We start from the raw sequence: 12,198 nt of genomic DNA on the forward strand, positions 1-12,198 counted from the left end.
GGACAGAACAAAAAACAAGCACGGAAGAAAGACTCGTCGTTCTTGTGTCTCGTATCTTGCGTTTTTCTCCGTCCCTGTTCATTTCGCTTTTGCTAATTGTGCACCGATAACGACTTGCCCACTCACCGTTGTCGCAAATCAAATTTTAAAATCGCGCGTATTTGAGCGCGCGCCTTGACTTCGCGGATATTCTATTCTTCATCGTTTTTGGTTCCGTCGCGCAGTCAACCTCGCGTCTCGCGAAGGAATCCCGAGACAGCGTGCCACGGGCAAGGCGTGCCCACAGAATCGCGCAGATGCTCGTGCGAACCACGCGACCCAAGATCCAGCAGCTTGGCTCCACGGATTTCGCCCAACACTGCGTCCAAACCTAGAAGCGGCCCAACTACGCGGTGGATGATGCCAAAGGACCTGGCGCCACGGCAAAGCTGCAACGGAAGCGTAAGACCCTTACTTCGCTCGCTGCTTCGTCGGTCAAGGCGGCAACTAAAACCTTTCTCACACGCCGCGGTGGCTTAGCTGCTATATCGCCCTCTGCTTGTCAGCACGAGGTCGTGGATTCGATTTTTCCCTGGAGGTATAGCGTACTATAATGATAGCCGCGTTGCTACTGTCGTACACGCGGAAGTTATTTTGGAATAAATGCAAATGCGAACAAGAGAAAATAATCGCAGCACCCGTTCTGTGTAACAATATACAGCTGAGTATTACCTGCACTCGTTCCGTAGCCGGTGTTTAAGCATGTTGTCGACCCAAATTCACACTTCGGTGAATTAATTAGGCTACAGTTAAACGTGAATGTGAAGCTGAAAATGCAATAACGTGGCCTAGTACCTTTCGAATTGTTCGCGTTTGAATTTATGCTGTTAGTACCTAAGAATATAGACATGGCTGACGCCAAGAACGTATCAAGCTCCAGCAGGACACGGAAAAACACAGAAATATACCGTACCGTGTGATTGTTTGCCTTTTTCACTTCACATACACCTATAGCGTACGTGTATATACAACGCAGCGCTATGTATTGACGTAGTGAAAGGCCTAACCGACAATTTGACGCTTCCTGAATAGATCAGCCATATTCACAGCTAATACCCAAACCTGAAGCTTTACTTACCGGTATTCATTCGGTGTTGAAAATATTCTTTTATATAGAAAAATGCAGCTAAGGTTTTGCTTTGGAAAATGACGTTGACATTGTGCTTGAAGAAATGATAGTTTTTGATATTCGCACGTAGGTTGTCAAAATTCTGCGGCAGTGGAGCGCAGGCTACGAGATATTCTCTGGCAATCGAAACTGTCCCCGAGAAGGACTACGTAGACATCGCTTTGGTTTTCTGCGGCACATTGCACGATTTCAGTCGCATCCGCGTGGTTCTCGCCCTTCATATGGGTAACGCCAGTGATAGTTGCTAAACTAACGCCTCACTGCCGTAAAATACAGTATCTAAGTAGAGAAGCTGCACGTCGTGATGTCACGAGCACCTCGCCGGCTGCCGTCAGTTTCAGTATAAGCAAGCTAGTTAAAAAAAAAAAAAAACTGTATACACGCCAACTTTCTGTAAATATGAGATGAATATTAGGCTAATTTTGTAATGTTACTTGGCGTACTTACTCTTCAAAGAGACACAAACCATGCCTTAGCGATGTGCTATGTGAACAGCAGAGTGTAGTAACAGCACGACAGGTGTTTGTCCACAGGTCTGCAAGATGGGACCACGGAGCGGCCGCTTACGAGTGTCCGCTCAGTGCCTGGTCGGCAGCTGTCCCAGCGTGTGCCGGCCGGTCAACCAGCTCTTCTCCAACCTTCGCTCCGTGCGTAGCATCTTGGGCCATCACCGGGTGGACCTCGACAAGTCCTGCACGACCAGCGCAGTCGATGCGTGCTTCAACCTTGCGCAGCTCACCCTATGGAACAACTTCCTGCGGGTCATCATCATCGAGCTACGCGAAGGACGGCTGGCCCTGGCTTGCCTGCGCGGACGCGTGGTTCCTTTGGTCTTCGGCAAGCAGCGTAGGCGCTCGTTCATTCTGGTTAACTGGTCGCTGATGGAGCACCACTCCATCGAGTTCGTGGAGTTGTGCGAGCCACGCATGCCGCCAAAGCAGTTCCTGTTACGGGACGGCCTCGAGCTTAGCGAACACCTGAGGCACGCCAGGCTCTGTTACCACCTGCTGGACTACCCCATGAGGGACCTGATGGACGCGCTCCGCTGCACAGTGACCCCGCTCGACGCGCTGGAGATCGTGGGCGTGAGCATTCTGCACGAGCTGCTAAACAGATGCGATGCCATGCGCACGCTCGTCTGCCACGAGAACTAGAGCGACGTGCCCGAGGCTCACGCGTTGATGCGCTGATGCGCGTGCTACGCGGCAGCGCCAGATCCACGTCCAGGAGCTGTTCCCGAGGGCCGACTCCTGCTACGTGCTGGCCGACCTCGTGTCCTGCATCGCAGTCATTGAGGAGCTCGTCGTGAGCCCCTGTGCGACATGCACCTAGGGGACGCTGCAAGGTTTCGCGGCGTTCTTCGTGCTACTCGCCGGGAGGCGCGCGACGCTCGAGACACTCGAGAAGTACAGCTTTGAAGCGAACGAGTTGGACTTCGGAGACTTCTCCATTGCCCTGAGCGAATTGCTCGGTGGCCTGGCGCATTTGGATGCTTTTGCAGGTCAGCGCGAGATTCTCGTGATTTGAAAGGCGTATTAAAGAGTTTTCTTTGGCTACTTTGGCCACTTTTGATGGATGAGTGATGTCGCACAATGACATACACAGTGACATACATACACAGTGACATACATAGTGACCCAAGTTGTCTATTAGATTAAGCCTTTACGTATGTACCGGCTGCGATCTTTGCAAGCAGACTACCCGTGCCATTGGGTATATGCCAGAATCAGATTTGCACGTAAAAAAATTACGCGCAATTAATTACTTGCAGTCAATTGACTTTAACCTCGCTAACTGAGCCTCAATACGGCGCGTATTCCCTCTCCTGCCCACTCTCCGCCTTCCTGCATTGCGAGCGCGAGGACGCACCGCAGCATCACACCATTCTCGGCTCATCCACCCAAGCATTCGCTCGCACCTACAGCACACGGGGGGCGACCGGGGTGTTACGGCACTTAGACTTTATGCGGAACATCACGGCGACGCCTACTGCGAAAATTCGCCCAGCGTGTCGATCTAATTGTTATCGCAATAAAAGAACGTTTTACAGTTACGCTTGACGACGACGCGTGCGGTCAAATGGTTTCGTTTGCACTCGACTCTGCGTCACCCGCGCTCTTTCGCGTTTCAGCAGTTTCGTTATCGCGTACTGCAGCGCTGGTTTAGCTGGCTTGTGAAACTCGTACAAACTGCAAGTAGCAGAGAACGAGACCCATCGCAACGACCCTCAAAGACCGTATTTATGATTCGCCGCCTGCTTTCCCTTTATTTCTCGCCCTCTCTGCTCTGAATCAGTCTTTGCTCGGTTTCTGGCAACGCTTTTGCGTTTTGAAACAGAAACCGTATTGCCAGCTGATCGCGCGCCACTACTTTTATCACTGACTGCAATAAAGGGCGGTGTTGGTGTATGCAATGTGCCGACTTCCCGCTGAGTGGCGGGTGATTTGAATTGAGCAATAGAGGTTGGTAAAAGACGATTGAAGCTTTAGTGGCACAAAAGTATGGAGAACACAAGCACCGGAGGCACAGAAAAGCAAAGTTGCCAATAGTGGCTGAGAAAGTTTGATTCTGGGAAATCTTTGTGCGTATTAAAAAAGGAAGTTAGGACATTAAGCAAAATAAGAACAAAATCTTGGTGGCGCCACCCATCACACGTTTCAAAGACACGATCGTAGCATCCATCTATCCATCCATCCACCTAGAAGTACAGTGACTCTTGTTACAATGACCTCGGTTAAGGCGAATGGTCGAATATAAGGAGCATGGGAATGTTTGTTTCGTTTTCCATAGACTCAATGCAAAAAAAAAAAAAAATCCGCTTAAGAGGAAACGCCTCAGACGTCCTCTTCAGTTAAGACGAACATTCGGAGTGACCGCCACCGCTACCAACCCTGGAGGCTAAGGTGCCTCGATGTGCAGCGCTCGGGGGCGCGCGCGTCAAGGCACCCCACTACAGGCCTGCGGCGCACATCGCCCCTGGACAAAGGAGGAAACAAGAGGAAACAAAAAGAGACAGTGACATTTCACTTCGTGAACACGGTGACGCGCAAGTGCATGGCTGCTGTAGCACATACGAAGCTGCCGGATCACTGTGCGCCTTGACTGTCCGCATCGCAGGTCGTATTCAGGACAGGGCTCGCGCGGCCGCTCCATACGCCGCAGGCACCGGGGTAGAGCGCTTCCTTGTAAACGTTACTAACTAAATTAACAAGCGTGGTGTCAGCGTGCACAGGCAAACATGAGCACATCACACTCGATGACCGCGGAAACTAGCTGTCAAAACGCTGGCGTGAGGAATCGCGGCAGAGCATCGAGCGAAGTGACCTTCGCGCTGTCTATCCCTTCAACGAAAACTGAGCGGCGAGAGCACAGCGCCCGCAAAGCTACGAGCCATCGGCACACCTAGACAGTGCCCTGAAAGCCGTGCTGAAAACCAAGAAAATTTGCGCCGGCATTTGTCCGCTGCTCTTTATTTCCTAGTGCTTCATTGGTGGTTCACGTTGCGGTTAATCGCGGTTATTATGGGTGATTTTTTCCGTGTGTGTATGGTGACCGAGTCGGATTGACTTGGAAGGAGGCCACAGATGGAACGGCCGATGGGTAGCTTTCGTTACCTTAAATATTTAAGACCGATTGGTGCTGAAAGTTCGCTGAAAGCAACAAGAGGACAGATACGGGTGAGTTAACCATTTTTGCATAGAAGCACATTATGTTGATGCGGTTTTCGCGAGGTTGGTGCGGCACTGTCAATAAAACCTTTCCAATGTGCTCAAGCATGACTGTTCATGTTGCGGGCATTAGCACCTGAAGCATATTTGAGGCACCATAAGCTTGCACAAAACTTTATTTTTTTACTGATCGGAGCTTGTGGGAAATTCGGCACGACAGTATGTTATTGGTACCGCTTTTTAAAACAAAAATGCAGATGGTACCTATCGGTGCCTATGTCCAACGATCGTTCCACTATCGCGTATGAAATCCTTCAGTATTGAGGAGAAGCCGTTATAGTATACATGTGGCAGAATGCATATGGTTGTGTGCGTAGCACCGGCAGGTTGAAGAAAAGCGTTTTTGAGTCCTCTACTTTGTTTTAGAAACCGTGGTGATTAGTCGGATTGTTCAAATTGTAGCACACATAGTCAATGAACCAGCGCTGGTGCCTGCATTTCCAGTGCTTCCTCACTTCACACACACGCTACGCGATGTTTTAATCTTCTGAAAATTCGCTTGTCAGTAGTTCATCACCAGCATTAGTGTTTTTCCTCCTTACCTTTTTCAATGTGCCATGTGGTAGCATTTGATGCGTGTTCCATAAACTGTGCTTTAAGTTCACGCTGTGGCCACATTCTTTTAGTTGTGCTATGTCTTTTCATTTCCGTTGCTTAGGAACACTGATTTTACCTAGCGCGCGAACGCCCAGTGTACATAAAATTTTTGGAATTCTGGTGCAGGATGGGGGCTTTGGAAGGACCAGTTGACGAAAAAAATCAATGTCTGTGCTGTACAGCAAGGCTTGTGGCAAATCTCAAAACATCGATAGATACGGTGCCTGCCCTGTTGTAAATGCACCAGCCCGCTATCCTGAAAGAACCTAGGTGCTCAAGATGTACTTGACTAACCTACCCGGTAATTAGTCTGTGCATATTTTCGTCAAATTTGTAATAATATTGATGTTACGTCTCCCTACAATGACAAAATGGCGAAATGGACACTGTGTTATTTCGAGCCACAAATATGAAACAGGTGTACCACAATAAAATGAAATGCATATTTTATTCCTGTTCGTCATAACAGCTTGTTTTGGAGACCATATATTCATGATTATGATGTGCGAAGTCATCAGTTGCCCATGATGCGTTGCGATTGCGACGTGAGCTTCTTACTGCCCACAATTTGTGATGCAACAGCTTCGTAGCATTTGTAACCAGCACTTTAGTATGCTGAAGCTACCTTTGTATGAGCTATTGTACATTAAGAAATATTCCATAATTTTATGGTCAATCGCAGCCCGTCTGAAGTAACGGTAGTGATGCACTCTATACTGTATTTTTCAGGATCGTCATTGCGACAGTCTGCATCATTTGGCCTAATTTGGGATCCTACAAGACACGCTGCTACCCTGGGTTTCGTTGCTCGGTCAATTGGTGATGTTCTGCAAGCGCCATGGAAGCCAGCTGTTGTCCCTATCCAATGGAAGAAATTCATTGTTGCGACCCTCATAATTCATCTTAAGCTGAAGCTAGAACGGGAGCAGGAGCAGCATATATTCTGCAAGGGTGTACCATTACATGCCGTCGGGTGCCTACAACCGACAGGCTAATGTCTAGAATACAAGTGGCGTTTTATTATGGAATATATCTTACTGCTTCTGTTTGCAAGATCAGAGTTCACGCTGTATTTGCATACTATCAAAGTACAAAAAGACGAGCATAATGTTAAGTTGTTTTAGAAAAATAATGGCACTTGGATTGACCAGAAATTATTAAGGGGTATATACTATTTTAATAAATATGGTTGAAAAGAAAAACTGGATAAAAATACAATCACTTCAGCTACAACGTGTCTACGAAGGCAAATGCATGCAGTCAAACTGCTTCTAGTGGTGATGTTTGAGCTGATAGGATGTCAGATGCGCTAGGATAGACGTCTTAGTTAGAATATTGTGACAACTATTGTAGTGCAGCAGGACAGATTACCTGGAGCTCTTCACTTGCACACCAATGCAAGCGCATCACACACAGCACATTTGGAAAGGCAGTTGCTCTGCGTGCTTGTGTTGGCAGCCTGGTTCCTGCATAAGACAAGGGGTTGGGGATGAATACACAATGATGTTAAGGCGCATGAAAAGAAGCTTAGGTACTGTATTCGTTTTTTTAGTTTACTTTTCGTACTAATTAAATTCGTTTAGGACTTTTATGTTCTAGAGCGCGATTTTTTGTAATATAATAGGCTGATACTCTTTTTATTTATATTTGGAAACAAACATTTTTCAGCTGGTCTGGCGCTTGCGCAGCCAGACCGACATACAGCGATCTAACACTTACACAATGAACCCTCTAGAGAGCAGGAATGTTCGCAACAAAGATACGCGAGGTATATCTGCTACCACTTGCTAGCAATGTCTGTACTAGTAGCTGTCACTGCACTGCTACAGCTTTCGTTATCACAATATAAAATCTTGTGATGTGGAAAAAGTATACTATGCTGTATTGTTATTGTGTTTACTGAAATAAAACATGTCATTCACCTGTGTATACATGCAGGTATGATTCGCAGTGCCATTTTATAACTGGCCACTTCCTCGTTGGGCTCGGATGTTCATAGGCATGATAAGCTAATTAAACTGAATATTTTGAAGCAAGGCTCACGTAATTATTGGTTACGACTTTAAATTCCACCAACTGCACACGGTCCACGCAATACTGCAGTATATTATTTTGTTTTCTCTAGCGCAACTAGCTACATGGAATTAAAGAAAAATGGAAAAAAATTAAAGTGAACGCACCTGCTCGTTTATAGAGAGGATCGCTTTGCTGCGATGTGCTTTGCCGTGCTTGGGTTAGCGCAGTCAGTGACGATCTACCCGAGTACAAGCCCCGCGAACGCGGGCGACTGCCGGCGCTTGCACAAGATGATGATGTATTGCTTGCACAAGCAATACACGTACACAGGAATCTTCGTCGTTGTTTTCTTTTCATAGGTTTGAAGTCCGCCGCACTTATGTATCGCGCCGTGCTTGAACTGATGCAGCCTTGTACGATCAGTCGCGAGAAACACGTAAATGCTATGGCGCCAATAATAGTTTTGGAGCACTCGCGCGAAGAATACCTGTATGCAGGTCAGCAACTGGCTCATGCCAGGAAGTAATACGACAGTCACTGCACTAGCTCGCAGACTTCTTGAAAGGACGGCCGATTTGTCTCGGCGCCGCAATGAAATAATTCCGTTGCCGAAGCGCTCCAGAGGATTGCACTGGTCCCAAAAACGAAGCCTTTGAAAATGCGGAGCAACCTTAACTAAAGAGAGCGAGAGATAGGACTCTTTATTAGAAAAACAGAGGATTTTGCCGGCGTGTATATAACCGCTGGCATGCTACTCTCTATAGGGATGGGGAATGGGATTAAAAAATTCCAGAATAGAGTGGGAGAAAAAGAGGATAAAAATAAATATGAAATGTTCGAGTGGACCTGATACTAATATTTACAGGTGACATGGCGGGTAAATTTAGGCTTTTGTATATGAAGTGTGCAATCTTTAAAGCTTTCCTATTAGACCAATTTCTGACAGGTATTTGAACAATAAATCCAAAACCCGGCGCTGTTTTGAAGGGCCGGGCATTGGACCTAAGATGCTCGGTAACGTTAACGGTTCGCGGCAAATCATGTCCATTTGTTGCTCAAAAAGTTGTCTCTCGTCGCGGTACGCGGGGCATTCTAGTAATATGTGCTAAATTGTCTCTAAGCTGCGACAGTTATCACAGTATGGGTTAGTGGTAAGCCCTATGCGGTACAGATAAGTGTTCGTGTATGCCACGCTCAGTCGAAGACGATGGTACAATGTTTCTAAGTGTTGAGAAAGTGGTCGTGGAATTTTCGGTCTTATTTCTGGGTCAGTGTAACGCAGGAAGTTACCTTGGTGAAGCGGCAGATTCCAGATGCGGTCTTTTTCTTGATAGGCAAAATTTTTTTGCCATGTTTGAAGCGTCGGCTTTTGTAAAAAATGTTCTTTTGAATTCGCGGTAATGGAGTTCATTTCTGGCAGCCTCATCCGCTCTTTCATTTCCCGAAATGCCAGCATGGCCAGGTATCCACTGGAACTTTATGCAATGGCCAGCAGTCTTAGCCCTGTGGTGAAGATAAGCAATGTCAAATTCTGCAAGGTTGATTATTGCAACGCTTGTGCCTTTTCCACATACTTTGTAGGGCTGCTTTTGAATCTGTGAAAATCACCCATATCTTTGGCGGCTGCTGTCGAAGTACATACACAAGGGCCTCCTTAATGCCATATAGCTCCGCTGAAGTAGATGATGTCGCTCGCTCAAGACGAAACGAGAATCGTTGCCCTGTAGAGGGAACAAAAAGTCGCGCGATGAACGATGTGGAGTTGTAGAGCCATCTGTGAAAATGTGCGTTGCGGCTGCGTATTCTTTGTGCATATATTCTGAAGCTATCTGAAAAGTCGCTGCTTGAGGCATTTTTTTTCCGCACTGATTCCAGGTATATATGGCACGATTTCCAGTGGGGACAGTGTCCATGGTGAAATGTTTCATGGCATAATTTTTGACGCCTGAGCAGGAATCGAAATAGATATGCTTGCGACGGCCTGCCCAAAGCTAGATGTAGCACGGGTTCTAAAGAAACTAAAGAAAAGCTACAGACGCAACTGGCATCCATTCGAAAAAGCTGACGAGGCAAGCGACAGATAACAAGGCCTCCATGTTTACGCACTAACTTCACTCAAGGAGCGATTCAAGGTAGCTGCGAGGCTACCTTGGCATTCTCGAGTAAAACGCTCGAGCTTTCCTTCACTCAAGGCACGTTTCGAGTCGAGGGCGACTTGTGAAACGAAAAACCGCACTCAAGGAGCATGTCGAGTGGAGGGTCGAGTCGAGGTGCGTTTGTGAATAGGGGGGTAAGAAATGCCATTCGAAGTTTACCTTGGCGGATATCGTATCAAAGAAGTCCCTTTCGTCTGCAGATCCTTCATTATAGCATTGCTAAAGGTCCTTCAGCGGAACTGCCGCTCACAATTATCAGCTTCTGTAGATTTATTTTCTCTTACTAACCAAATTAATCCAGATATAATAATATTAACGAAACTTGGTTGACAACGGAGAAAACTTTTCATTTAAAATTTTACAGATTTTTTCGACTAGACCGCCCTACAAGAGGGGAGGACTAATTATATTAATTTCTGCTAAAATAAGTCATAAATCTAAAATTTTATATCAATTTATGGATCTTGAATGCGAAATTCTGGCTATAGAACTGACTCTTCCTGGATGTTTCCCACTTCATATCATAAATACTTATTTTCCTTCCGGTGTGCAGGACACTCGCTCTCTTGACAGTGTTCTAGCTAACTGTGGGCGGGATGTTTTACTTACTAGAGATGTCAACTCACATCATGTCTCATGGTGCTTAAAGACCGATTCATGCGGTATGCGTTTGTAGAATTGGTCATTAGACAAGAACCTTTCTTGGGTAAATTCCAGATCAAGTACATTTGTGCGTGGCCAAAATTAGTCTGCAATCGATCTCACATTGTCTAGTCGTAGTCTCTCTTCGTCTTCATGGTCTACTGTTGATTGTGCCTCTAATAGTGATCACCTACCGTTACTCTTTGAAATAGCCCACTTTATTACAACCACAGATGAACGCGTTCGAACTTTTGTAAACTACACTACCTTTGAGAAGTCCTTGCGATCTGTGATTTCGTCCCTTTCTGATGCTTCCAATAAACAGAAAACGAAGATTATTTGTTCAGCCCTCGAAAAGACTAGCAAGCAGTCGGAATTCGTAGTTCGATCTAATAACGGTTAATCTTACAGCTCTAGGCGGAATACCGACTTTTCACGCAATCATAAAAGAAGGAAAGCAGCCTGGAAAACGTTGCTATAAAACTAGCGTCCAAAATATTGGAGAGATTATAAGTTACGCAGAACTATATTTAAATATAGTCTCTAAAGCTCAAGATGACTACGATTGAAAACATTTCGATTAAATATGCAAATTCAAGAACAATCGCGTACATTTAATCTTCTTTTTCGCAGCAGAAAGATACTTCCGCGTCTGAGTGACATTGACTTAATGGTTTTCACCAGAGAAGAAATGACGCAGATGTTAGAAGAAATCGCCAAGGGTTTAGAAAGTCCATTCACTTCTCAGTTATCTCCATAACCCAAGCTACGAATCCAGTAAGATGATTTTACTGAGATCTCTATGATAGAACTGGCCACGGCAGTGGACAGTACGCTTCATTCCGCTCCAGGTACTGACGGAGTAACCGCAAACATGTTAAAAAGTTTATTCAAGGAGTTCCCAGATGTCTTTTTAAACGTAGTAAACTTTTCTACACAATTTTCGTGGATACCTTCCAGTTAGAAACTTGCCAAAGTTATTGTGATTCTTAAAAATAATGGTGAAAGATTCACGCTTGACAATATTCGACCAATTTCTCTAACTTCTAATTTGGTTAAATATAATAGAAAGGATTATATAAATGTTCGCCTTACAAAATTAGTAGAGGACAAAGACGCACTCAGCCCTTTCCAAATTGGCTTTAGAACTGGCTGGTCCATTTTGCACGCTCATTTGGACCTGGAAAACCGAATAAAATTATCACGACGCCAGAAACGTATTACAGCTCTAGTAACTTTAGATATATCTAAAGCTTATAATAGTGTGGAACACGAAATTTTATTGAATCAATTAACAGACCTTGATTTCGAAAAATATATAATAAATTTTTTAGTGAGTTTCAACTGACTGAGAATTTTATTGTTCTCTGAAATGATCTTCGTCAAATAGACGTCGACAGTCGCGTGGGGTTCCATAAAGACATGTTACGTCACCTTCATTGTTCAATGTCTTACTAAGCTCTATACCATGCCATAATGATATAGACACAAATGTATATTGTTACGGAAGGACAAAAGAAGAGAAAGCAAGAAGATTGCGAGACGCTGGCTGCTGCGTGTTGTTGCTGGTCAACTATCTTGACCACATTGACTCTGCTTGTATTTATATTGTAAATACAGTCTGTCTATACTCCCAACATCCCCGTAACATATTGGTGGGAGGTGCTGGGTACCACGGCTGGAAACGGAGCTCCGCAATGGACGTCGCATCACCATCCGCACCATCGATCATACTCAGCACGCGGGATCAACGTCGTTGCCGCCTCCAGCGTCACCGTCGCCAGCTACGTCGCTGTCCCCTTCGGTTGTGGTTGTGCAACCCAATGATCTCGGAACTTTCTGTGGGACCGCTGGCGCCGACGTTGAAGAGTGGGTGGCTATGTACGAACGC

General features: G+C 45.8%; 1 protein-coding gene across 1 annotated transcript; it reads left to right on the plus strand.

Annotated features, from left to right (window-relative positions):
- Positions 1-273: 273 nt before the first annotated feature.
- On the plus strand, positions 274-2,691 carry LOC140215371 (uncharacterized). Its single transcript, XM_072285963.1, has 2 exons — positions 274-441; positions 1,702-2,691. Exons 1-2 carry the CDS (start codon positions 397-399, stop codon positions 2,320-2,322), a joined length of 666 nt encoding a protein of 221 aa, XP_072142064.1. The 5' UTR covers positions 274-396; the 3' UTR covers positions 2,323-2,691.
- Positions 2,692-12,198: the final 9,507 nt, after the last annotated feature.

This window comes from Dermacentor andersoni, chromosome 1 (genome assembly GCF_023375885.2).
Source record: "Dermacentor andersoni chromosome 1, qqDerAnde1_hic_scaffold, whole genome shotgun sequence".
NCBI classification, from domain to species: Eukaryota; Metazoa; Arthropoda; class Arachnida; order Ixodida; family Ixodidae; genus Dermacentor; species Dermacentor andersoni.